General features: G+C 47.0%; 1 protein-coding gene across 3 annotated transcripts in view; it reads right to left on the bottom strand.

Moving 5' to 3' along the window:
* Nucleotides 1-354: 354 nt before the first annotated feature.
* The window catches only part of LOC146184596 (uncharacterized), a 67,338-nt gene continuing 39,918 nt past the window's right edge, over nt 355-27,774 (bottom strand). The window contains exons 7-8 of one of the 3 annotated variants that reach the window (XM_084609431.1): nt 17,922-18,164; nt 355-749 (exon numbers count right to left, since the gene is read on the bottom strand). In XM_084609431.1, the coding sequence (XP_084465557.1) occupies nt 731-749; nt 17,922-18,164 (262 nt within the window). In that variant the 3' untranslated portion in view covers nt 355-730. Of the gene's footprint in view, nt 750-16,906; nt 18,165-27,774 lie in introns of those variants that run through there. The other 2 variants (XM_084609430.1, XR_014708897.1) reach the window with 2 other exon arrangements.

Raw genomic sequence — 27,774 nt, 5'->3', positions numbered from 1 at the left:
GTTTTCTAGCCTAGAATTATCTTACAAATTCTACTTTCATCCTGCACTTCACAATGACTTGTTTTCTGGTCTGCAACCTTCCTCTGTCATGACCATGATTGCAAAGTAATCTGCATAACATGCTGCTAATTGGTTTATGATTGAACATTCATGCCAGCGTAATAATAGATTGTAATAGCTGCAGTAAATAGACTGTAAAACAGCAAACATTTATAACTTCATGATATTTTGCTTGATTGAGTCGCAAGTTCTTGTGGTGTGCAGAGTAGTGGGTAGAAAGGGGATACATATGTCTTGGTTGTGTGTCCACACTTGATTGGTGCAAACAGAAGCTAGGGCCTTGACTTTGCCTTCTAGACCTTTGTGACTAGGGGTCAGGTGGTAACATGATCTTGGTGCAGGGTGGTGCCCAAAATGTGTAGGACAAGTTCATGGCAGGACGAGAACCAACCTAGTGGGAGGCGACTGTATTCAAGTGTGAGACAACAATGATGGAGATGAGAGCACCTAATGTCACTAGTGCAGCATGCATGCTTGTGCCTCTTGTCTTGTCACACCGTGGCGAGGCTCTTGTCAATGAGGCTGTGATAGACACCCTCCGTCGATCTACATGAGTTTGGTGCGTGTCCTCTGCTCTACAATGGCCCCATGAGTGCTATGTGGTGGGCCACCTTGATGGCACACTGTCGGTGGCTCACAAAAAGACATGCATTCTCTCCCAGGCCATTTTTCACTGCCTCCAGGACAGCCTGTAACAAGAAATACCACAAACTGAAGAGCAGAACTGTTAACAATGCAAGCAGATCACAGCCTAAAATGAGAAGCAACAGGTGAAGCTGACCTCTTGAGAGTTTAAAACCTCATTACTCCTGGTTCTCTTCAGTTAAAGAATTTAAAACCTCATTACTGATGGTTCTCTTCAGTTAAACCAAGTCTTGAAATTTCGGTTGTCCACCGAGCTTCCAGTGCATTTTATGATTGTTTGAATAGAGCTTTCAGTTCATTTGAATGTTTTTCTCCTGCTACTGCAATAGTTATAATAGGACTACTACTTGATGAAATGGCAGGCTGGTAGGGTAGCATATGCGCTTCTGGCATGAGCCCAGTGGACCAACAGCTGAGCAACCGACATTAGGGAGTATCCCCTAATTATGAAAGAATAGGTTCATTGCAGTAACCACAAGTGACAGTTGCACAGACAGACACCTCCCAATTTTACGCGTTCACCTGATATGCACGTAGTAAAGAAAGGACGCCTGCTCGTGTAATGGTTAGCCTGCAGATAGTGCAATAACAACAACATCAGCGTCGCAAAAAACTGGAACAAAATTTGTGCGCATTGAAGCACAAGGACGGAAGTTAAGAATTATATAAAAAAGGCACCATAAAAAATTAAACCTTACAAATGCATAAATCCACATATGATGACCAAAAGCTGGCACTTTGAAAACACTGCACCTATCAAAGTATTTGGCAGGGTCCAATGACTGTGCATCCCAGCTAATGGCAGAGAAATGGGCAGCACAGAGGATGATTGTGGAAACTAGCTACGCATGGTAGGCAGCAACTGCGAACCATTGGTGGATGAATGCATCTTATAACCACCCCATGCTTTAAAATGAATTCTGTAAAACTTTTGATGACTGCACTTTAGGAACATTGAGAGCAACACTCTTGGGGCAGTTGCACGTGCTGCCAAGATGAAGCATCTTTGTTGGAATGCAGCACATATGTGGGCGAATGAAGACACAAATGAGTGCTTCAGCAATCTCGGGAAGGTCATAAAAATACCTCGCCGGCATTGCTGAATATTCCATTATCCAGTAGTAACTGTGCTGCAGAGAGCACCGCCCACAGGCACACCAAGAGTGGCTGAATGTGGGCATGGGTGAAGCCTAAATCTCCTGAAATTCTGCAATCCCACAAACAACTGAGGAATTAGGAATTTTTTGTGGAACTGTGTGCCAACAGCTATATTCCCATTTTTTTTATATACAGTGAAATCTCGTTACTACAAACACCACATTAGCGATTTTTTCAAATTAACGAATTTTTTAATAATCCCCGGCAGATTTACTATGTTTTCAATGTAAAAATATTTTAGAATTACGAATTTCAGAATAGCGTATATTTCAGAATAACAAACATATTTTATTTCTTCTTCTATAATTTTGGAACATCAGTGTCACGAATTCGGCTAAAATTAACAGCGCCGCAGCTCGCAACTCTCGCGTGAAACAGAAACCGCCGTTTCTGTGTGTATGGTCCGTGGGCTGTAGCTATCATCATCAGCACATCTAGTACCAGCTCCTAGCGCCACCACGAAGCTGTGGTTTATTACTCAGTAGCCAGCAGGCCTAGCCGCCTGCATTTTTTTCTTGTGTGTCGTACGCGGGAGAATGTTTTTGCAGGTCGTCGATGCGCAATCACGTGACACATGGGTGACGTAGCTATCTACATGTCACGTACGCGTATCTCGAAGAGTCTTTTTTTTTTTTTTTCTTGTAAGAGGAAGTGCTCGTGGCAGTTTTGTCCACGCCATGTCTCCTCCTCCAACACAATCTTCTCCCCTACCCCATAGCTCCATGGCTCCAAGCAGTGCTGACATAATTTCCTCTCCCGGGGGAACGAGTGAGCGCAGATTCTGTGCGTTTGCAGTCTTTTGCTTTCGTTCTCTTTCTTCCGGTGGTCTAGCGGGGTTAGAGCTGGTATTCGAAAAGACGCAGGGACTTCGAGTCACGAGTCTGCTTCTTCACAGCGCGCTGCAGGGATTGTGAGTTTGCTTCTCACTACAATGAAAACGTGCAAGAGTACTGACCTTATGCGGGGCCGCAAATATATTGAGTACCTACGCTTGAGTTGTTTGCACACACGTGCGCCCACAAACATGCAGTTTTGTAGTGACAAAAAGCAAATCACTTTAACTGCATGAGAGCATCTTGCGTGTAAACGTTGATGTTTGGAATTAAGCTGTGAAATTATACAAGATGGTACTTATCTTATGAACAAACAATTTTACATCACTACATATATATATATATATATATATATATATATATATATATATATATATATATATAGTTGTTTCCACGCGAACAGCAAATCTTCAGCACTCTCTCCGCTGCCGCTCAGACCAAACCAGCCCATACCTCACAGCTGGGGAAAGAAAAAAAAAAAGGAAGAAAGAAAGAAAGCGTGCACACTGCTTTGCCGAGTGCAGCTGCAAGCCGTCACTCGTTTGAAACCACGCTGTCTACTTTTGGCTAGCCTGCCTGCCCCTCTTTTCAACCTTTCCCCACTAATAGGGGAAAAAGATACAGAAGAAAGCGTGCATGCTGTTGAGTGCGGATGGCTAGAGCGGGAGCCCACTATGGGTGGCTCTCCAAGCAACCTCTCCTTTTGTAATAAATGCTTTCCACCACCACCAGCAAGAAGCTGCGCTCCGACGGCCAAGCGCTTTTCTCACTACCCAGTAGAATAAAAAAGACAAGAAAACAAAAACATTGGCAGGAAACGCAGAAGTGACGTAGCTCTACGTCACTTTTGTGTCATGTGATTACGTGTTCAGGATCTGCAAAAATATCCTCCCTTCTCAGGAGGAGAGGCTATTTTTGCAGGTCCTGAATGCGCAATCACGTGCCACAAACGTGACCTAGAGCTACGTCACTTCTGCGTGTCCTGTCAACAGGTTTTTTTTGCTTTTGTTTTTTTACTGGGGTAGCGAGAAAAGCACTTGGCCATCGGAGCGCGGCATCGAGCTGGAGGAGGGAGAGCATCTAGCCGTCCGCACTCAACAGCACACACGCTTTCCTCTGTATTTTGTTCCCCCTATTTGTGGAGAAAGGTTGAAAGGAGGGGCGGGCAGACTAGCCAACGTAGACAGCGTGGTTTCAAACGAGTGAAGGCTTGGAGCTGCCCTCGGCAAAGCAGTGTGCACGCTTGCTTCCTTTCTTCGTTTTTTTTTTTTCCCCTAGCTGTGAGGTATGGGCTGGTTTGGCCTGAGCAGCAACGGAGGGAGTGCTGAAGAGTTGCTGTGCACGTGTACTTGGCTCAATTGGCCGTTTTGCACCTTAAAGTTTACGCCTCAATTATGTGAAATTATATATATATATATATATATATATATATATATATATATATATATATATATGTAGTGACGTAAAATTGTGCATCCATAAGATAAGTACCATCTTGTATAACTTCACAGCTTAATTCCAAACATCGTTTACACGCAAGATGCTCTCATACAGTTAGTTATTTGCTTTTTGCCACTACAAAACTGCATGTTTGTGGGTTCAAATAACTCATTAGCAGGTACTCAATATATCTGCAGCCCCGCATAAGGTCAGTACTCTTGCACGTTTTCATTGTAGTGAAGAAGCAAACTCAAAATCCCTGCAGCGTGCTGCGAAGAAGCAGACTCGCAACTCGAAGTCCTTGCATCGCTTCGAATACCAGCTCTAACCCCGCCAGACCACCGGAAGAAAGAGAACGAAAGCAAAAAACTGCGAACGCACCATGAACGCATAGAATCTGCGCTCACTCTTTACCCTGGGTATAGTGAACTAGTTCACTGTGAGGTGTGGGTATAGTGAACTAGTTCACTATACTCCAGGGGGATGAAAATTCTTTTTCTGTGCTGCCCGTAGTCATGTCAGCACTGCTTGGAGCCATGAGGGAGGGGAGAAGACTGTGTTGGAGGATGAGCCGTGGAGTGGACAAAACTGCCGCGAGCGCTTCCTCTTACAAGGAAAAAAAAAAAAAAAAAAAGACTCCGCGAGGTACACGTACGTGACGTGCAGGCTATGTCACCCATATGTGTCATGTGACTGCGCATTGACGACCTGCAAAACACTCCCCCGTCGCACGTCGGGCAGTCGTTAGTGCGTTCGAGAGCGTTGGAATTTTTTCTTTTTATGCCGCGGATTATCTTATTGCGAAGTTTGTGCTATAGTGATTATATTAGCCAGCGAAGTGCCAAGAAGATATGAACGCAGCCGCTTTCACTGCAAGAAATCGACGCAGGGAAAAAGCAATTCGGCTCTACAGACAGGTAGCATTGCCCCATCGACCGCCGCAATCATTTTGAAAGACCGAGACAAGATTTTCAAACTTCAGGGAGCATTGATAATGAGGTCATATCGAACTTTTTTTTTTTGCACATGGACAAAGTTTGTACTTTGATCACTTGGTGCAACCACGCATGCGACGAGGTGTTCCGCAAAGTGGAAGGTGTATGTGCTGTAGTGATGTAATGTAGTGCACGGTCGTGTTTGCTGCATGCGGCAGAAGAAAATAATTGATTTCTTCAAATAAATCAGCTTTGGAGTTAGTGCAACATTTTCATTTGAGGTTTTGCTTGTCTACACACATGCCCACTGCCAAGGTACGTCATTTGCATACGTAGGTTTGACCACTGGCTTATAATCGCAGATTAACGATATTTCAAAATAACGATTGATTTTTTGCGGTCCCACAGGATTCATTATATCGAGATTTGACTGTATATGCCAATAACATCACCATACAGACCACCACGGGAAACGATGGACAAATAGAAGGCACTCTCCAGCAGGTAGCCACCCACATACCATACGCTCCACTATTGGCTTCACCTGCTCCTCAACTAAATCAGAACTCCTAATCATGCACCCAACACCTCGCACCCTCCCTACAACATCCATCAACATAACTCTGGAGGGCCAGCCTATACCAGAGGTAAACACCATATGTATCCTTAGGCTCCACTTGCAAACACTGGACACAATAGTTTCACTATCAAAAACTTAAAAGCACAACTATACTGGCACATCTCATTCAGCGCATCTCCACCAAACACTATGGGCAAGATGAAATCTGCTGCCTCATCTACACCTTCTTACTGAGCTGCTTTTAGTATACAGTTCCATATCTAAAACTATACCGTTGGGAAATATATACCTTAGAAGCCCTCCTCAGGAATGCATACAAAACCGCTCTCCATCTCCCTCCTCATATTTAAACCTCAAAACTCCTACAACTAGGACTCCATAACACTATGCATGAGCTCGTTGAAGCTCACAGACAAGCTCAATACTTACGGCTCACTAAGTCTGCTACAGGTAGACACATACTTGATAGACTGCATATCTGAATACCCGCCAACCACCCCCAGCTTCTCTCCCTCCCTAAACCCATACTCCACAACCTCCTAGTCAAACCACGTACTCCGACTTCCCGAAGTCAAAACACACACCCTGATTATCACACTGCACGCGACCTCCACAAATAATATGGTTCTAAGGAGCATGCCGTATGGGTGGATACGGTTTGCACAGGAACATGCTCTGCAACGGCGGTTGTGGACAACACGGGGTGCCCACTAATCTCTGTCTCCTCCCTCCCACCCCCCTTCCACCTTCACTCTAGAATCAGCAGAGGAGGCTGCAATAGCTGCTGCCATTTCCCACACTGAAGCTCGGTGCATTTCTTTCCAATTCCAAAACTGCACTGCTAAGCTAATTTTGCCGCAGGCAGAATCCATGAAACCGCATACAGCATGCTAAAATCAGTTTCTCCTGAACCATCTGGCCATCTGGAGCTGATCTGGCTGCCTGCTCACCCGGGAAATCCTGGCAACGAGGCCACTAATGTCTTATAAACCAGGCGGCGGCTGACTCGGGCCTGGACGACTCGAGAGAGTGCATGCATACCTCCAGCAAACTGACGCAGGCCTATCGAGCCAAGCGTCAGCTCTGCCCCCACCCCACCCACCTGTTACCATCTACCACCAAATCCTATGGCGCCGCCTGCAGACCCGAAACCTCCCCACGCCCTACCTGCTATCCCGCATGCACCTGGGCGCCTTCATTCCATCTTGTTCCTTGTGCTTCCATCCCACCTCTATCCTAACACACATCCTGCGAGTGCCCTGCTGATCTTCCCACGCCGGGCTCGGAGCTCTCCACCTGGAACGGGAGACCTTACTGCACGCGACGAACCTGCATCAGCAGAAGACCGGCATCACACGGGCCGCGAATGTGCTGCAGCGACATGGACTGTCACGCATCTAGTGCAGTGAGGCCGTGCCTAACCTGGGCTTGCGGCTCACACCAGTGGACAATAAAGTTTTCTCTCTCTCTCCGGCTCAGTTGCCAAACACCAATCCACTGAGCCACCGCTTGCTTGAAGAAGAGCGCGTTTATTCTGGCACATGGCACACCCTGGCACACTGCACGTGAGGCGAGCAATGATGATGATGGGTATATACAGGAGAAAGAGGTTAAAGTTCACACACTGCGCTCACTACATACTGTGGGCGATTCCTCTGCCCGAGGGATGCGCAAGACAAATACGCAGCGGGCCGTGTAACAAACATCTTTATCTCACTCCAGCAAGAGGTCGTCCAAGGCGGTGCGGGGGGTCGTGCGGGGTCGTCATCCGGGAGGGCAGGTAGCGAACCGCGGGTTGTCGCGGTAGTGAAGAGCCAGAAGCGAAGAGAGTGAGGCACCAGCGTGAGCCTTTCTTTATACCCTCACGCGGGACCGGTTATCCCGCGAACGAGTGGGGAGAGAGAAGGGTTAAGCGGCGGCGCATCGGTAGCCACGGGAACTTTGAATGTGGCTGGCACGGTCCCCACATCTTGCCCCCCCTCAACGTCCGACCCGGGGTCCAACAACAGCCGGGTCATGTCCATGTCCGAGCCCGGCGTGCAATATGAAGCCTTTTCGCCTGGCTCTGGCGGGACGCCATCTCAGCTGGTCCGTGCGGCGGGAGAAGCAGCAGGCATGGCGGGACTGTTCCGGCTAGTCCCTTTCCGGCAGCGGCCACATCCTCGGGGTCACAGCACAGCTGGGCCCGGCCGCGAATACGCCTGGCGGCGGCCCTGAGCTGCTACTCCACATCGCTGTCGACCCCTTTCCACGTGGCGCCGTGCTGGATGCACTGGGACCTCTTTGCAGCAGGCGTTTCCGCCCCGGGCTCACCTGGCTTCCTGAGGCCCGTACTCCAAGTCGCGGAGGCAGTGCTTTGAGACGACAATGCGGAATGCTGCGGTTGGCAATATCAGGCCAGGAAGGAAAGTGCACGCGGCGTCTGTGGAATATTAACAAGAATGACTCAACAATGGTGTGCCGCGAAGAAAGGCCAGCGCGGCGAAGGTGGCGCTTTTTTGCTTCTGTCCACAGGTAGAGCTATATATTCTCCTCTTTGAAAGCTAAACATCTGAGAGCCTGTCTCGTTGGGTTCGGTAACGATACTGAAAAATGCTATCTGCACAAGAGGCAACCTTTATTCTGTGTACCTAGAGGGCATTTGCTCGTCACTGGCAAACTTGCAAAGGAAAGAAAAAAAGGCTCCAGCGACGCACCTCCGCACGTGCTGATACTGCGGCTCAACATAGGCTTTAAGCCCCCTACCCGGGACATTCCTTTTGCACCCTCCTGAACACCCACTCTTCCCCTCTTTCCCCCCATCTATCATCCTCTCATCGCTATTCAAAGCCTTGTGTCAGCCTGAGGAAGAAGCCGAGCCGGCTCTTCCCCCCCCCAGTAATAAAAAAAGAAAATTGTCTTAGACTGCCTTCTCTCTCCCCCCAAAAAATCCTGGCTAATGAGCCTGCTTGGCACTGTGCTAAAGTCGCCGCGAGGGCTCAGCCAGCAGATCTTGGAAAAGGATAAACATGTGGAGATGTTAGTACAGTCGGACCTCGATATAACGAATCTCACTGTAACGAAATTCGCAATTTAACGCATTTTTTTAATTTTCCAATCTCTGCCCTATTGAAAACCATGCGTTTTCTTTTTTTTGCGATTTAACAAAGTAATTTTATGCCGCACTTAAGATTTAACATAGTCCTTGCACATCGCATGCATGCATCAGCAGCCACCTTAATTGACAATGGCATGAGAACTTTAGCCGAGACAGACCGCATTTTGCATTTCCCTGACATCGACATCAATTTCAGGGGAAGGTTCAATAGGTGAAAAGTAGACTTTTTTTATGACAGTTGTCCATCCTTCCACCCATCAGTCGTCAAAGAAAGCATGCGGTCAGACGCGGTCAAGACGCGAGCTTTTAGCATGGTTCGCTTCAAAAGGCGTTTACTGCTACACATGTTCCAATGATTTTATGGCATTCTACAGCGCCCACTCCAATCGCTGCGTGATAAAGGAAAGACAAGGCCCACCCTTGGAAGTCACTGAGCAACCGCACTAGCCGAGCAGGCCACCACCTGCACTCCTGTCTAAGCCGCTGGCAAGCTGCCAAGTTTACCACCCATTCACCTCATCACTGGAACTGACACACACAGAACACACACAGTGAAGTCTTTGCTGCGCCTAATCTTGGCACCCTGCTAAGAATTATACTGCACTGCGACGGTGCTTTTTTTTTTTGCGAAAACAACACTACGTTAGGTCTGAGCAATTTCGCGGAGCCCCGGAGCACCCCAACTGCACATGCACGAGGAGCGAATGACGTCGCAAGGAGCACAGCTGGAGAGCTGCGTCGGAGCCGCTGCCGACTCCTCCCCTGCGCGGGTGACTCAAAGGTGCCACTGTTGCCACGCCAGCTGCACATGCACCAGAAGGGAGTGACGTCACACGGTGCACAGATGGGGCGCCGACTCCTCCGTGGTGTCTCTTGAAAGGAGAGTCGCGAAAGCCTACCCTTCCTCTCTTATCATTTGCTTCTCATCGTTTGCCTCTTATTGGCGTTCGTTGCAGTGCTACATATAATTATAATTGGCTTACAGGAAAGGAAAGGCGCAGTATCTGTCACACTTTGTCCGGCAAGTGTGTTTGGACAGTACACCACGGCTCCTGTCGCGTGGAGTTCACATAGATGCATTCAAGTCTCCTCTGGAATGCTGACGGCGCCCCAGACTGCAGCGCTCCGTTTGGCCCCAGCGGCTGTTACGCTCGGAGGGCCACCCTCTCTATGGAAAGCGTGCCGCGTTCATTACACCTCTCCTTCTAGCCACCCTATTATAGTGGAGGGCTACGGAGTAAACCTGGAGATCTTTAATCTGCACAGACATCGCACAGCACACGAACGCTCACGAACACAGCCGCTGGCGATCGAGTTCGAGCCCGGGTACTCTGCCTAAAACGCTGATGAACTTTAATGAGTTCAACGGAACGCTGGCCGAGTTCGATGCAACGCTCGGTCACCTGCAGCCAAAGCTTTCGCTCCACATTTCGTTCAGCAGCGTTGAAACCCTCAAATTTTATATTTTTCATTTTTTGGCGGCAAAAGTGGGAGGCAAGTTCATTACATGTGTAATAATGGTATGTGTACGTAAGGCCTGAACAAATGCCGTGCAAAAGTAGCCGTGCCAGCATTGGTGGTACGCTCGCTCTTTGCTCGCATGAAATAAAAAATGATGCGTTCGCGTCCGTTTGCTATCACCCATTATCCTCCTGATGTACAAAACATGTGGTGCCCTTGTCAGTGCTATTATTGCTAGAATTTCTTACTTCCTGAATTCATAATTTACAACTGCCCATCTACTAGCACTGTTCCACTAACCTTCTACTTTATTTGAGCAGCTAGAACATGGCAACCTCAATGTAACAAAATTCGCGATTTAATGAAAATTTTGGCTGAAAGTAGGGCTTCGTTATATCTAGGTTCGACTGTATATCTGAAAATAGCACTTTGGTGGGCCACCAAGGTCAGCGCTGCAGACTGCAATAGTGAGGGTGCGAAAACTGAGGGGCCTGCTAAGAAAATTTAAAGAAAAAGGAAGCAAATCCTCAACAACAAATGTGAGAGAGAAGTTCTTTATGTAAACAAAGTGTACTGAAACATCAGCCACAAGTGTTGCTGTTATTGCGGCTACTGTCACCCCTGCTGGCACTTTTTTGCTGCCTCTAAAGAAACTAGATATCACGCAAGGTTTCCATATGTTTTAGTGATTTTTTTATTATCCAAACTCAAGTAGAAATATTACCACATTAGCTTTAAAAAATGTGTTGCCTCTACAATCATTTTAATTTCACCAGTTTTGACAGCACTGAGCTAAGCCCATCAAGCCACATTGACAAACACAAACTTTGGACGACAGTGTTTTCCTTGATACATATGTGGACTAATGCATTAGTTATCACAGTGGGTTGATTTAAGAGGAAGCAGGGGAGTGAAGGGAGGCAGTTAAATAATAAGAATATGCTTTATGATAAGAGAATCATATCAAAATGTCACTGTATATACAATTACAGACACGCCATTTTTTAAAAAGAAATATATGGAAGAATGGCACAATGATCGTGAGCAACATTTAGCATACACCAGGCCTGCAGAAAAAGAAAAGCAATTGTTGCAGATCAAATTAGAACAGTGAAATTATTTAGTTGGCACTTCGTGAAATTTTTCAAATATTTTATTTTTTCGCCTTGCATACTCCTCCTCACAAATGTTTATCACTCCCTTTGCTTGTTCCTGTCATATCTTGCACACCCTGATATTTTGGGTACTCAAGTTAGCCTAAATTTTTGCTAACCCAAACAGAGCATGTACAGTGCAGTCCACTTATAACAATATTGAGAAAACCTAAAAATCCGATCGTTATAACCGATTATTGTTATATCTGGACCGGCGAGAAGAAAAGAAAGATGAAAAAAAAAAAGCACGCCCACGTATTTTCCCATGCATGCGGGCTTGCCTACTTACTAGCGATGAGTAAATCAGGTTGAACAATGCTAATCATCGCAAAGAGCACTAAACACTTTATTACAGCATACATCAATATCCATAAAATAACTTAAGCATACTTAAAGAAGTCGGAAAATCGCATGAAACTGATTAGAGACTGGATGAACTGAAGGACATCCCCAGCCTTGATGATCATTAAAATCGTAGAGTGCGAATGTCCGTATTTTTTCACAAGGCTTCCAACCTTGAAACCTTGCAAAAGTCCCGATAAATCTGCCGTTTCATCTTGTGAGCTATCACGCCGTCAGCGCCGTTAGTGTTCTAGAATTGAGAAGTGTGCCGTCTTCAGCGCGCGGCAATGGGAGTGAGGTGATCGCCGGAGCGATGAAAAGCGTTTGTGGCACTGTCAGTCGCAGGAGTGCATCAGAAGCGCGCGCGCCGCAGAGAAAAGGCTCAGGGCGTCTGCTTCTGCGGCTCGTGTACTGCGTTAATTTCGTTGCATCACATTATTTCTCTGTCGTACTATGATAAGTTGTTGATGGTTGGCCAAGCAGGATAACACGTGTCTGCAGATAGTGCAGACACAGTTCCAGTTCGTCTCCTTTGGATCCTGTGTCTTCCCCTACTGAACACTCTTTTTCGGGTTTTTTTTTTTTTTTCTTTCCGCACTGCGCGCCCTTTCCGATTGATGAGCTTGACCGCTTGGTTCACGAGGGAAGGTTCGAGAACGCCGAAGCTACATCGAATGACCTTCGTCCAGATGATCATAAATATGTCACTATAGGCACAGTTATAGGTCGCAGCTTATATTGCAATATATGCGGCTTGAAAGTTCAAGCACAAATCAAAATGCAGTACTTGTTTTGTGTATTTCATTTCGAGCAAATCATGCACGCAAAAAAAGAAGAAAATGAATTCATCTCAAACATGGACCACGGAGGTTTTCTTTATCCATCCGCGGAGCTTGCAAAGCTCATAAACACGCTAGAAGAGACATTTTTTTTAGTTCAAGAATTATGATTAATGCAAGCAGCATCTGTTATTTGGCTATGTTTTTTCAAAGCGCAGAGGTTCCCGAGCCTGGATGCCCTACCCATGACAACACTTCGCATAGTGAAGTTCTACGTCCAGATGCAATTCCATTTTTATGTGGTCACTAAACCAAGAGCAGAGCTCTAAAGCAGAGCAGATAAAGCATCTGAAGGTGAGGTGATGCAAATAATCTTGTTTGAGGGCTCTATTTAATGACTCTCTCTGCGTCTTGTGTGCTTTCAAATTTAGCAGCTTAATTCATTCATGTATTGTAGTTCAGTGATATTTTCATATAATTCAGTAGCATTTCATATGTTGGTATCATATTCTTGAGCTATTTATTTATATTCACTTAGGTCGCGAATTGTTTACCCTGCTGCTTTTTGAAGTCGTCTGCTGTGTGTTTTCGAGCATTTGTATGAGCTCTCGCTAATCTGTTGCGTATTTTTATACAACTGCCTGTTCATATTGTTACGGGGATGTACTTAATGTGACAGCACTGCGATGGGCTGAACTCGACGCTAAGACTTCGGTAGCCGTGCAGAATCTACTCCCTCAGCGTCGTTCTCTTTTTCAACGCTTCGTCGTGCCCGCGTTCCTCGATCGTCGTCTTTGTCAGAGAGCGCACTTTGGTCGCGCGTTTCCCGGTAACACTACCCCCCTCGGCAAAAGGCACCGTCCCGGTGCGTATTAGGCGTGCGGTGTGGAGGGGGAGTAATATGGCTTGAGGCGGGCGACATGTACAATTTCGGAAGTAGGTGTAGCAGTCGGTGACTTCGGGTGGAGCGGTGCAATCTCATAGGTCACGTCGGTCACTAGGCGTAGTACACGGTAAGGACCCGTGTAGTGGGGCAAAAGTTTCTGATACAATCCCACACGACGGCACGGAAGCCAGAGCAGCACCAGAGATCCGGGAGGATAGTGCACATCGCGGTGGTGAGCGTCGTAGCGGCGTTTTTGAGCTTCTTGAGAGACGGTGAGATTGTGACGAGCAATCTGGCGAGCAGCGTCGGCTCGGGCGATGGTATCGCGGGCATAGGTTGTGACGGGGCCAGCGGCGGGAAGCAAAGTGTCGAAGGGCAGTAAGGGGTCTCGTCCAAAGAGAAGATAGAATGGAGAGTACCCAGCAGTGTCATGACGCGAAGAGTTATATGCAAAGGTGACAAATGGCAGACTAATATCCCAGTCGCGATGACTGTCGGATACGTACATTGCGAGCATGTCGGTGAGTGTGCGGTTAATACGCTCCGTAAGGCCGTTCGTCTGAGGGTGGTACGCAGTGGTGAACTTGTGCCGAACCGAGCAAGAACGAAGTATTTCCTCAACAACTCGGGAAAGGAAACAGCGGCCACGGTCGGTAAGTAGTTGACGGGGAGCACCATGATGTAGTATGACATCGTACAAAAGGAAGTCAGCAACGTCTGTGGCGCAGCTGGTTGGAATGGCGCGAGTGATCACGTACCGCGTGGCATAATCGGTGGCCACAGCGATCCATTTGTTTCCTGACAAGGACTCGGGGAAGGGCCCTAGGAGGTCAAGGCCAACACGAGAAAATGGCTCAGTCGGGATAGCAATCGGCTGCAGGTGTCCAGGTGGCAGCACAGGGGGTTTCTTCCGGCGTTGACAGAGGTCGCAAGCGGCTACATAACGCTGGACAGAGCGGTAGAGTCCAGGCCAGAAGAAACGCCGGCGCACGCGGTCGTATGTGCGTGAGAGGCCAAGGTGACCAGCTGTAGGGGCGTCGTGCATTTGTTCTAGAACGGCAGAGCGTAGGTGTTGGGGAACGACGAGCAAGTGCTCAGCGCCATCAGGTCGCATGTTGCGGCGGTATAGCGTATTTCCATGAAGGAAGAACGACGTTACGGTCAAGAAAGACCTCGGTGATAGGGCAGGCAACATAGTCACCGTCAGGCACAGGCGGGAAAGGTGACAGAGGTAGGTAAACAGCAGAGTCAGGGGGCAGGCGAGCGAACTCGGTGGAGCGAAGGCGGGGTGTAGATGGAGGATATTCTGAGCAGACAGGTAGGTCCAAACGAAGAAGGCCGCTGGAACAGTCGATAAGGGCAGAGTGGGCCGTTAAAAAGTCAAGGCCGAGGATCACATTGTGAGGGCACTGGTTGAGGACGGTGAACAAAACAGGGATGTGATGACCGGCAAGGGTGACTCGGGCAGTGCACAGCCCAGTGACGGCAGCAGTACTGCCATCGGCAACACGAACAGTGGGCGAAGCGGCGGGGGTCTGTACTTTCTTGAGGCGGCGGCAAAATGATGAGCTCATGATCGAGACTTGGGCACCAGTGTCAATGAGGGCAGAGACGGGAACACCATCCACGAGCAGGGAGAGGAGGTTACAGGGCGAAGAAATGGGCAGAGGATTTCCAGGTCGGGGTACCAATGCAGCGTCACCTCCGGGAGCTGCATCGGCTAGTTTCCCGTGAAGCGGCCGGCAGAGGACGGCGAGGAACTGCGGCTAGGAAGAGGTGAACGGGAACGGCGGGCTGGCGGCGAAGGAGAGCGACTGGACACAGGAGGAGGCGGAGTGGTATCGGTGCGGGGCGGCTCATTACGAGGCGTGAAACGGCGGTGACCGTAATCGGAGTAGCGGTCAACGTAAGGGAAACGTCGAGGTGGTGATGTCCAGCGGCTGCGGCAGTGGCGAGAGATGTGGCCAACACGTGAGCACGTGAAACAGATCGGCCTGTCGTCAGGGGTGCGCCACTCCTCAGGATTGCGGTATCGGTAGCGTGGCGTGTAGGTGTTGCAGGGTGCAGCGTGGGCGACCATGGGAGGGATGGGGCTCGAACTGTGGTGTTCCACGTTGTGGCTACAGGGGACGCCCAAGTTAGCACCTCTTGACGAACGACGGCTTGAATGAGAGATATCGTCGCTAGGTTACTGTCCGAGGAGGGTGGGTTGGGTGCAGCAGGAGCGAGCGCTTCCAGTTCCCGACGCACGATGCGGGTCACATTGTCAGTGTTGGAAGGCTGCCTTAGGGTCGGCAGATCCTCGCACGTGGAGCTAGGGGCAGTGTTGGGGAGCCGATTGAAGCGATGTGCAATGCGTTTGTGTTTGGCCTGCTCGAAATGTCGACAAACTTGCAGAACGGAGTCAACCGTAGAGCAGTCTCGACAGAGTAGAAGATTGAAGGCATCGTCGGCTATGCCTTTGAGGATGTGCCCCACCTTATCAGGTTCTGTCATGTCTTTGTCGACTTTTCTGCAGAGGGCCAGAACGTCTTGTATATACGTAATATAAGGCTCGGTAGATGTCTGGGCACGTGTGGCGAGGTCCCTCTTGGCGGCGAGTTGGCGGCCAACCGGTTTTCCGAACAGGTCACGGAGTTTTTGTTTGCAAACATCCCAAGAGGGTATATCTGCTTCGTGTGTTTCGAACCACACGCGTGCCGTGCCAGTAAGGTAGAAGATGACATTGGCCAGCATCAGCGTGGCGTCCCACCTGTTGTGCTGGCTAACACGCTCATAAAGCGAAAGCCAGTCCTCGACGTCGACCTTATCTGTACCGCAGAATGTGCCAGGGTCACGGGGGTGGGCTACGACGACAGTTGGAGTTGCGGAGGTTGATGGAGCCGCGTCGGTTGTCATCGTGACGGTTCCGAGGTGACGGCCGCTGCGTAGATCCAGTGTCAGATTGTGTCGAACCCGCGACCTCCACCAAGATGTTACGGGGATGTACTTAATGTGACAGCACTGCGATGGGCTGAACTAGACGCTAAGACTTCGGTAGCCGTGCAGAATCTACTCCCTCAGCGTCGTTCTCTTTTTCAACGCTTCGTCGTGCTCGCGTTCCTCGATCGTCGTCTTTGTCAGAGAGCGCACTTTGGTCGCGCGTTTCCCGGTAACAATATGTATCCGCCCACATTCAAATAAGTATTCAACAGCCCCGACATAATTTCTGTCTCCAAGCAATCTTCACATATCTGTATTTACATGTGGCGCAAAATATTAAAGTACGCTAGCCTAGCCTAAGCACCCTCCCATTCGCTTTTCAAAAAATATACGCGAGCGTTGATGGGGGACCGCAATCTAACCCGAATAAACCGGTGCATCCGATAATAAAAATCTATGTGATCATAAATATACGTTAGACATTCGTCATTGGACCTCCCATTAACATTTGAGAAATAAAGCACCGAATACGTTCAGGAAATTTCTTACTGTTGATTGTCATTTCAATCTGTATCCGACTCGACACCAGAAAAGCAGTCAAACACAATCCCGCATAGTCACAGTATGTTCGTAAATTCCCGGCAGATTGAAATTATGACAGCACAGTTTTTTTCAACTCCTGATTCTCCCCAAGCTATTTCTGTGGAAGAGGCCTCGGATGTATGTGTCTCGCCGCTTATACATAAGTTCCCCGATGACGGTTGCTTTTATAGGGAACTAGTTCATTCATTCATGCACAGAATCGGTTTAATACATTTAGACAAGCGTGTGGGAGCTAAAGCGACACAATTTATTGTTGCGCACCTTCAGCGTCCGAAGAACTAGCGGTGATGGAGACAGTTCACCCAGCTGTCTGCTCAGCGCTCATGCGCTCCTCCTGCACGTAGCGCCCTCTCTCCTGTCATCGCTGAAACGTCAAGCTCGCTGGCGGCAGACGGCACACTTCTCAATTCTAGAACACTATACCACTGTCCGTCAATGTGGTCACCTCCATCTTACACGGACACAGAATCGGCGATAGCGATGGCGATACGGCTGCAGCAGCACCCTTTCCGCAGCTGCGATTGCGATGATAATAGTGCTCATTTCCTTCCGTTTTCGCCGCATATGTTCAGTTTTCAAGTCATTGTCTTCTTAATATTTTATCTTTTATTGAATATTCAGTCAAGATTTCGTGGTAAACACCTATTGAGCAGCGATAAAGCTATCGTATCCAATGTACCGCCGATAATCGATTGTTATATCTGGTTTATTTTTACATAAGGGCAATGGGAAAAATGATAAATCTCAAGAATTTGATCGTTATAAGTGATATATCGCTATATGTGGTATCGTTGTAAGTGAACTGCACTGTACACATTCCATACAGCGATTAACAAGGTCCTGCCATTTGCTCCTAAGCCTGCTGTACAAGAACACAACCATGCACTCTGCACAAGCAAGGATGTTTAGTCTGCCCCTGAGGCTTCACTCCCATCTTTCATATATACCACCATCGAAGTCTCATGCAGAAAAACACACATCACCAAGAGCCTCAGAGCATTACGCATAGGTATGAAGGTCACCCACTGTTCCATGAGTGGTTCATTTTGAGCCAGCACTGAGGTGGATGCACCAACGGGAGTTGGCCGACAATATCGTGCAGCACGGGCAGCATCCTCCAGCTCTTCATGGGTGAGCACCCCAGAAGATGGGTTGAGAGCGCACACTACGTTCTTCTCGAGGGTGCGGTCCATCGGAGAGAGTCGCAGCCACCACACAATGGCACAGGTGTCCCTCATCCACTGCACGCACATCCACACCATCCAGGTACTGCACAGGAACAACAAGATTAGCATGTCAAACTTTAAAAGTATTTTCGTTCAGCAGCTGTCTTCTGTCAAGTCAATTCTAGCATCCATATTATTTACGTGTACATGCCAAAGATGGTGCGTAATTATAAACCCTGTTGTTTGTCTTTTCATCTTCAGCAGAAGTCTGCCTGACGTCTCAAACATTAACCCAGGCTCCGTGTACTAGACGTGTGAGAAGCAGAGTCAGAGAAGCTCTCGTAGACATGAAAGCAAGAAGAGCCAATATGGGGAGATGTCATGCATACTATCTAAGCAGCCAGTATGGCTTCCACGCTCTCAGCTGGCACAGGCCATGTGCTCAACCCAGGCCATTTCCCACCTTCCATGCTCTGCTCATTTGTTCCTCAACAAAACAGTGACATAACAAGGCTACCAAAATGAAAGTGATAATATGGTAGTCTACTGAAGCCAGTTCTATTGAACACATCAAGCTTCTCATTCCAATGCCTACAGGCATTTAAGAAGCACCTTTAGGCAAACTCGTAGGCCACGACGGTGCTGCATGATAGAGCACTGCACGGACCGCATTTCGTGGCCTGGGCTTCACCTGAGTCCAAGGACCCAGGCCTGGCCCGAGCCCGTGCTCACAGTAAAGCATGAGGTGAATTGGTCAATGTCTCTGGTTGTACGTGAAGACAAACTGACATTTTTATTGCTGCATATATTTGAAAGACCTTCACATCTTGTCTCGTTTGTCTCCTCGTACGTCCTCCTAGCTTTATCAGGCTCCGATTTAGGGGTTCCTGCCCCCCTGCAACCTTTGTTAACACAGTACACTCTTGGCAACATTCAGTTAATATTTGAACTAAAATTTTGGTTCTATTAGCATCAAATATGTCACATGCATTCCCCAGTTCAAGCTCCAGATAAGTCAAATAAATTTTTGATACCTTTGGGCTGAAATTTTTAAGAGTCTATTGCATCCAATTTGTACCAAGTGCAAATGAGATAAATTATTAAGTAATTTAGGGTCTCCAACAAATTGCTCCCATATTTGAATGTGCATATGTAAGATGTTAATAGACTAGCATGAATCTCTGGGAGGAAGGTGGGACTCTTAATGCACACATTATGACAATCACATGTTTCAACACACAAAAGCCATTTCAGTACATCACAGACGTCAGGTAGAAAGGTGAGTGATTGCAAAGCAAGAAACGTGTAATGGTTGTGACAACTGCCCGCAACAATTAAATAAATGCAGTTTTCACTTCGGCAAGAGTTCCTCAAAAGAGAGATTTCAGAGGCAGCATCCAGCGCATCCGTTGCATTGTCCAGAAATAGAACTTTGGGAGTCTCCACCACTGCACGGGCAATTGCTATGTGCTAGAGTTGTCCTTTGCTTGGCTGGCAGCCTTACACACCAACCTCACTTTCATAACCCTGATAATGAAGGGGAAACATAACAATTACATCAGACCCCTTGTAATCATGTAAAAAGTAAGCACTCTGTGCAACATCTCAGAGGTGAGTTATACCTCTGTCACATGAGCAGATTTAATTTCATTCGAATCGAATGTCATTCGATGCATCGAATGTCATTCGGTTTCTTTCGGTGCTACACGGTAAAATATAATGTCATTCGCAAATGGTAGCAATTACGATCAGCTACAAAAAATGCTGCACTTAAGGAGCATCAGTGCGCATAAAAGGCATTTGAAATCACTATGTAACATTTTAAAGCTGATCAAAACATTTCTGTATGATAATTCAAGCGAAAAACATTACTTTTGGCTGTGCTGTACCACTTTAGCCATAAAAATCCAAGCCAAGTATCGAGTCACCCAGAAATCCGAAATACGTAAACAAACAATATGGCTGAACACAGCGGAGCGCGGATACACAGTGCGGAGACGCACGGAGACACGTACAGCATGCAATTGGCGTCCAAACTGTGAGGCGCTCAGTCAAAACTTTAAATAGTTCCGAGATAAACATACGGGGAGATGTGGTTATCAAGGAACACAGAGCCCAAAATGATCGTGAGTCGCTGCCATTACTGGACCACTGCTGTGACCGAGAGTAATGCCGTTCCGCGAGTCTGCAGTGCTAACAATTTTACACCAAAATTAACAGGTTTTAAAACAAAACTTTACAAATATAATTTTTAAATTTCAATGTGCGCAGAATATGTTGTTGCGTTACTTGTTTCTGCTGCGTATCTGGCGTCAAGGGTGCACATTCGGTTCGCGATCGAATGCGAATGAGTTCTCCAAACTCATTCGATGAAGAATGTCATTCGAACCTAATGACATTAAATTTTCTCGTGTAGCATGGGAATAATGACATTAGATGCTAATGTCATTCGATACGAATGACATTAAATTTGCTCGTGTGACAGAGGTATTACTGACTGTGTACAGCATGTTCAGGACATGGTGAAGATTGTATAATGAGTTTGAACATCCATGCAGTTTTGCAACAGCAACATTCCTATCCTATGCAAATTACTTAACACCTGCCGGTGTATAATTTTCTTTTGCATTTTCTCACATTCTCTGCCTGTAGTTCTACCAATTTCAGTTTACGATTCCGGTAATCCCCATTTCTACCAGCCATAACTTTTCTTTGTCTGCTGATGCTGAAGTGACTGGAAGTCAGTGTTCCCTTTTCTTTTTTTTTTTTTTTCAACACTTCTAAACCTCAATGCTTTGCATGCTTCCTTGATGGCCTGCAAGCTGTTCTTGAATGAGCATGTTATTAAATTCACATATGCAGACCACAGCTGCCACATACCCTCCAAGATGAAAAGGCTGCAGATGTCTGACAGACACCTAAAATAAACTCAGTGCTGTTCTTTTCCCACAAATGTAGAGCCATGTTTAAAGCTCTGAAACAAAACATGTCACACATGCCGGACATGTATCCTCGGGCACTGAAATAAACCTACACATAAAGTATTCAAGAACAAGCAACCACATAATTTCATACAATTTGCCTAAAACAAGAAATAAATGTTTAGAACCAATATATGATGCAATACAATGCTGCGGTATTGTTAAAATGAAAGCACAGGATGAATGCAAAATTGAACCTTTCCATTCTGAATAAAAACCATTAATACTGGCGATAATAACTGCAATTTTAAAACAGTGAGTGCCAAACATTTCAGTGAATCTCACTTGTCTTTCTTTTGCCAAAAACTTTTCACTCGCACAACAGAAGAGGCAAAAATAGTGTTTAACATCAACTTTCTAGTATGTTGTTGCTATAAAGAAATGAGCAACACAAAAGTTTGCATTTCAGTTCAGTCTTGCAGTGATGAAAGTCTGGGATCACCCAGTTTCCACTCCAACAGAAATGTTCAGATGTGCTAAAATCAAACCCTATTGCCCGCTTTTCCTGGCCGAAATATGGCAATATCCAGAGTGCCGCAAAGCTTGCCTTTGATGTCACACACCAATTCGCATGGTCTTGCATGATGTGCCTTTGTTTGGTGTGACAAAATACGTGCTCAGTGGTCTGATCTAGTGGACGTGCACCAATGTTCCCTCACCATCGTATGTGAAATACCCAGCTCCTCTACCCCATTCGGGGCACAATGCACTGCACCACCTGAAGCTCTGTCATGCTTCCTCAGAGCAATCTAGATACATGGCAAAAGCTTTGAGCGATGTTAACCTTCACAAGGAGACCAACCAGCCCTGTCGGTGGTGTCACTGTGTGTGGTTTTAGCAGCCTTATGAGATGCCTTTGTCATGAACACAATTTGCTTCTTTTTGCCTGCCTGTGCTGCAGAGAAGTTGTATCTTCACTGCTCTTCATTACAGTCCAATATTGGCACCTATCTGTGGATGCTTTGTCATTCTGGACATTTGCATGTCAGTATGTTGTAGTACCTCATAGAAGTTAAAAATACTATCGAAAAAAATTTTTCTTTTTCACTTTCCTGGCTATGCACAGAAAAACGACAGGAAGTGGTATCGACAGAGCAAGCATTGCAACAAATTGCCAGCTATTGTAAAGAAGAAATAAAAATTTACAGGACACGACTGTTATTATTCCTGCACATTGCTGCAAACTATTGCAATCATATTTCTTGCTGCTAACAGGTGCAGGCATGCGGCCCTATCAATTTGCTTGTAATGTGCACAGAATTATCTAGGCCAGTGTTTCTTACATGGGGGTCCAAGAAGATTTTCTGGGTTAACAAAACCCATGCCCCCCTTTAAAAATGAAAGGTCGTGCTATAGCTGTCGCCTGGCTAGACACAGTTTTCCAGGGTTAAAAGCATGGAGGTGCAAAACTCACTTTAGTTCGTTAAAGAGAAAGAAACACGAAAGTAGTGCGAAAATGGAGAGGCACACTTGAGAGAGAAGGTAAGTGAGAGTGTAGATGCTGGCATTGTTGAAACTCGAGCTCTGGCAGCACTACTGGACGAGGTTGCAACACAAAGCACCTTGGGTGTGTGATGAGCGAGAGATCTAGTGTTGGCAAGAGTCAAAACCGTTCTAGTGGCGCGCATACTGCTTTCAGCGCTATGCATACCAGTGTCAACGTGTCACCTCCTCACCATGTCCTCTGCAGGCCATAGCATGATGGCTTATTAAGTGCACATTTTTATTTGGAGGCCAATTTAGCCTTGGCTCATTCCCAATTCCACAACCTGCTCCAGAAACTGCGGAAGCAATCCGCAAATAATATCACCCCCTCCCCCAACGCTGTGGTCTCAAGGGACCTGCCACCACTTCCACTGTCTGCAAGGAGTCCCTGACACATCCATGGCTGAGAACCACTGACCAAGGCAATGCCGTGAACATGTCCTGTTTGTGCATGCTCAAAGCGACTGGACATGGCTTCATCATTTTCTCTGTCAAGCAAGATATCTCGATTTATCTCGAAAGATTGCACCCATTCGCATCTTCTTCCACACTGTTCCAGGTTGTAGTCACCTTCGTTGGATTTATCCAGGATGCTTTTTTTGCTGACTTTAAATTGAGTGCTGATGAGTGCAATATGCATTTAATGTTCATACCACCAAGCACGCTTGTTGCCATCACCCCCACCGAGTTGCTTAGCTCCTTTGTGGGTGCAGGTCAGCCCAATAAAAAGCTCGTGAGTCTCTTTGTTTGTTGGATTCGGCACTGTCACCATCATGTGGCAATTTTAAAGGGACAGAACACTGGAATTTAGGTCTCGATTTTTTTTTCGCCGCAGTGGAAAGATTGAGGTCTCAAATGTTAGATTACATAACGGTTTTGTAATAAACACTAGAAAATTTTTACCGGGAATTTTTCGATCAATGCGTGCACCCGTTTTTATGTAGTCTGATACTGGAAACCATGAGCAGCGACCGCGATGACGACTGGTGGTCGACAAAAAAGACGTAGCGAAAACAAATATAACTTTCACTCGCCAGACAGTAATTAGACATTTTTTTGCGTAGAGTAACGTCCTTTTCAGTTTCACACTCAATGCTGTTACGGCACAATAACGCACGCCCTCGGCAACGAAAGTTTTTGTGGGCACTGCCATTGATTCATTCACGAAATTGCGAACACTGTGGTGCCATCTAGTGGCAAAACCTGAAAGCATACCTCTCGCGGTGAGAAAGCAGGGGTGGTTTTTATTTAAGGACGCACTGGAGAGAGCGCAAAATATAATAAATTATGGCAAGCACTCATAGAAGAAAAAAGAACAATGTGCTGTTACGAAAATCAGCGATATTTTGCTGACATGTAGTCACCTGGGGGGCTACACTGAAAGTACTAGGGTTTCTCCGCTAGATAGCACCTCGGTTGTTTTTATACGATTTTCAATGGCAAATTAAAATTGTAAAGCCTCTTTTCTTTGATATTGTAGTGCTCGATCTGTATTATATGAGGCAAGATCGTTTCATCTCCACCATGATCTCATGACATATTTTGGTCAGTGATCTGTCCCTTTAAGGGAGCATGCACCTTGCATGTGAAGGATGAAATTTACCTTGAAAAGGTTGATAATGAAGTCATGCACGCCAACAAGTTTGGCTGCCTGGACTACTTCCGCCATCGTGGTGTCCTCCTAGGTAAACTGGGCGTTCTGAGCTACAGGGTAGTTAAACAGAATTGGCTGCTCACTCACAAAGGTTCACGTTCGAATGCAGCCAGCGCACACTAAGCAAGTGCAGATTCACAGTCTAGAGCAATCTGTGTTCAAAGAAGAATAATGGAAAAAGAAAACTCTTGCAGCACCTGCCTTTGGCTTCTGTGAAGTTCGGTGAATTTTCACACCATTCGGTTTCGCGTACAGAGCGTACGAACCGAGATAAATACTTTGAGATGTGCACCTGTCCTTGGTAACGGCGACTACCAATTTGGTGGAACCGCGGACGCACGACGGAGACACGATGGCAGCTATATTGTTGCCGGCGTCACCTGCCGCCGCAGAGCGCTCGTTCCCTTTATGCAGTGTTCAGTGTTGAATGTCATATTAGGGACCAGTGGACGTTTTCTTTCAGTATGCATTCTCGTATTGCTACGTGCGCGTCTTTCCCTCTGCTCATGTGCATACTGCCTTTGTGGGGTAGCAGGTGTGCGGTGGCTGATCAGTGCGCGATGAGGCGCAATGGGTCATTGAGCCACAGGTGCGCAGAAGAAACGCTTGCTCAATTGGGAGTTTCCACGTGGCGTTTGGCCCCTCAGTGAGTTTTCTGTTTTTGTTTTGTTTTTTACAGAACTTCACCTGTTCACGCGGCATACGTTGGTCCCGCATGCACGTGTGCGAAATAAAACAAGGGAAAGCAGAGATTTGGAATGTGGTGACGTCAGTGCCGTTCGTATGTTTACTTGGGACCTCTCCTTTCCAAAGTGTTGTTAGTTAATATCCTTTCCCCAGTAGTTGATTGGTGAGAAAAGTTGCCTGATTGCTGATTGGTTGCTATCCCCGCCAAGGGTGGAGACAGATGGCTTAAAAGTAAGCGCTCTGGATTAAACCAGGACTGATTTCATCCGACCAACGGGTCAGTCATGTAAATAGTTTTCTTCTTGCTTGTGTCTTCTTGTTTTATTTATATGTAAATAAATAGTTAATCTTTCTGTCATGCCATCAAGTAACGTGATTGTTGCAAGTCTGAATCTTAAATTTATTAACATCGATATCATCAAGTGTTTCCTCACCTGGCCACCTGAAGGGGAAACACAACTGGCGCAGTCGTGACAGGATCGCAACGTCTTTCTACTTGAGGCATTTGACGGAAGGTGAGAAGAACAAGTCGGTGGACAATCTACAGAGTAGTTCGTCCTAAAGGAGAAAACATGAAGCTGCGTCAAGAAACGTCGAGAAGCTTCGTGATCACCGGTCAAGTTCGAAAGGACTTCGGAGGCTCAAGTCAGCAAGGAGCTGAAGGAGCCGGGCAACAAGCCATCGAGGGTTCGAGACAGCAAGCTGCTGAAAGGAACCAGGCGTCCACATCGAAAGGTTCAAAACAAGAACCAGGCGACCAATAGCAGCAACGTCCAAGGCGGTGAGCTGCTGAGGGACCAGGAGCAGCTCGTGGGCATTTACCTTCCCGGGAGCCCGCTGTCATCACGGAGAGTGCGACAGTAGTGCGGTCGACAGAGTATCGGAAAAGGTAGGACACCTTTTTGCTTTCTCCGAATTTGCCATGTCTGTGTAGTGGTTGTACGCTATAAGTAGATGCAATGACTAATGCAGGGATGGATGCCGCAGGGAATGGTCTAGACCCTATTGTGCAGCCTGCGTCAACGGAGCCAGTGTCAGCGACAGAGCAGGCACTAGGAAATAAGACGCGAGCATTGTTGGCAGAAAAGAGGCATAAGGCTCAACTATTTGAAATTGAGAAGTTAAAGCTCCAAATTGAACTAGAGAAGGTCAAACTTGCACAAATTCAAATTCATGCTTTCGAAGGTTCTGAACCACCTCAGCAAGGAGAAGAGGAACCAGAAATGCAGATTTTAATCCAAAGTCCTAACGTCGGAAGCAAAACTAAACATACAGGCGTGAAGTGCTTTGGTTGCCAGAAGTATGGGCACATCTCCATTCACTGCCCAAATGCACAGCAAATACAAGAAGCCGCAGGCTTTAAGCAGAACGCGGGCAATCTTGTAGCACAAGGTGAAATGCTCGTCCCTGATAAGCTAGACTCCGAAATGCAGAGGGAGAGTAGGCCCGATAAATTGGTAAAGTCTGACTCCCTTACCCGCGTAAGGTTGGAAATCAGGGATAATCTAGAAGGAGCTTATGTAGACTCAGGAGCTGAGATTGCAGTGTTGAGGACGGAGGCTGGACATGTATTGTGTCAAGATGACTGTTCTGGTAAAATAGAACTGAGAAGTGGTTTTGGAGAGATTGTGGACGCGGACTCAGCATATGTACCGTTGTCTTTAGTACCAAGAGGAGAAACAGTCAATCAGCAGGTGCCAAAAGTATGTGCGGTAACTGCAGAGCTAGCCGAAGATGTAGGTGCGTTGCTCGCACCCGAAACATATTTACTGCTTCAAAAAGTCGAGAAGCAGCAGGTGGCAGAGGCTAAAGAGAGGGCCTTCCTTGAACAAGAGGTATGCTCTACGCACGGGTTGGACAAGGGCAAAACAGAGGCTGCACTCGAGTTTGAGGAAAACAAGAAAGCGGTGCCAGTAGTATTCCCAGCTGTCGAAGTAGGCCAGGAACAAGTAGTCTCTGAAACTACGTTAAGCTTCCAAGATTTCAAGGTGGAGCAGCGAGATGTCTCGTTAGAAGTTCATAATGAAAAGGCTGAGGAAGCGTTTGGTGAGGAGAGAAGAGCAGTCACGTTGCCGGAGATATTTCCGCCTGATCAAGAGGTGCTTCCCTTAACAGAAGAAGCCTCGGGGATAGCGGTAGAAGCATGTTTGTCCCAGTCAGTTGAAGAACTGAAGCCAATTGCATTTTCGAGCGAGAGATTCATGCGAGCTCAAACAAATTTAGGTCAAATTGAAAGGGGAGATTTTGCAGTCGTGTGGGCACTTGCGAAATTCGATACGGGACAATTCGGGGCTAAAGTGAAGATTGCGAGAGACCACAAGCCGTTCAGTTACCTAACTCATTCAGCGCCCATTAGTGTGCAGTAGATGCATTGGTTGCTTCTATGGCAGATTGAGCTAGAGGTTATACGTCCCCATTGTCTGGAATGCGACAAACAACCGCCCTAGGAGATGTTTTGTTTATTTGCGCGTTTGCTCTGCTGGCAGCTGCAAACGAGTTATGTGATAATTCTTTTTTTTTTTTCATCAGTATGTGTATTAGCTGTGTGGTAGTGTCTGACTAGCTCGCTGCGGCAGTCACTGCGGAAAGTGAAGGTTAGGGGCTAGTTTGACAATTGGCATACAGAGAACGGACATGGCAGGTTCTGGAATGTGCTGACTGGTGTCCTAGCCTTGTGTGTGCGGAACGAACGAAGTCTGTGTATGCGCACAGTGATGCTTGAAACTTTGTGACTGAACTGAAATCTTACACTGACAACAAGTGTCCGTGTGACATTCTTGGTTGGGAGGTGTGAAGTTCACTGAACTCTCGGTTTCGCGTACAGAGTGTACGAACCGAGATAAATACTTTGAGATGTGCACCTGTCCTCGGTAACGACGACTACCAATTTGGTGGAACCACGGACG

Source organism: Amblyomma maculatum, chromosome 7 (assembly GCF_055883805.1).
Source record: "Amblyomma maculatum isolate TAMU_Amacu chromosome 7, ASM5588380v1, whole genome shotgun sequence".
NCBI classification, from domain to species: Eukaryota; Metazoa; Arthropoda; class Arachnida; order Ixodida; family Ixodidae; genus Amblyomma; species Amblyomma maculatum.
Note: the sequence above shows the minus strand (reverse complement) of the source record. Positions and strands in the feature narration are given on the sequence as shown.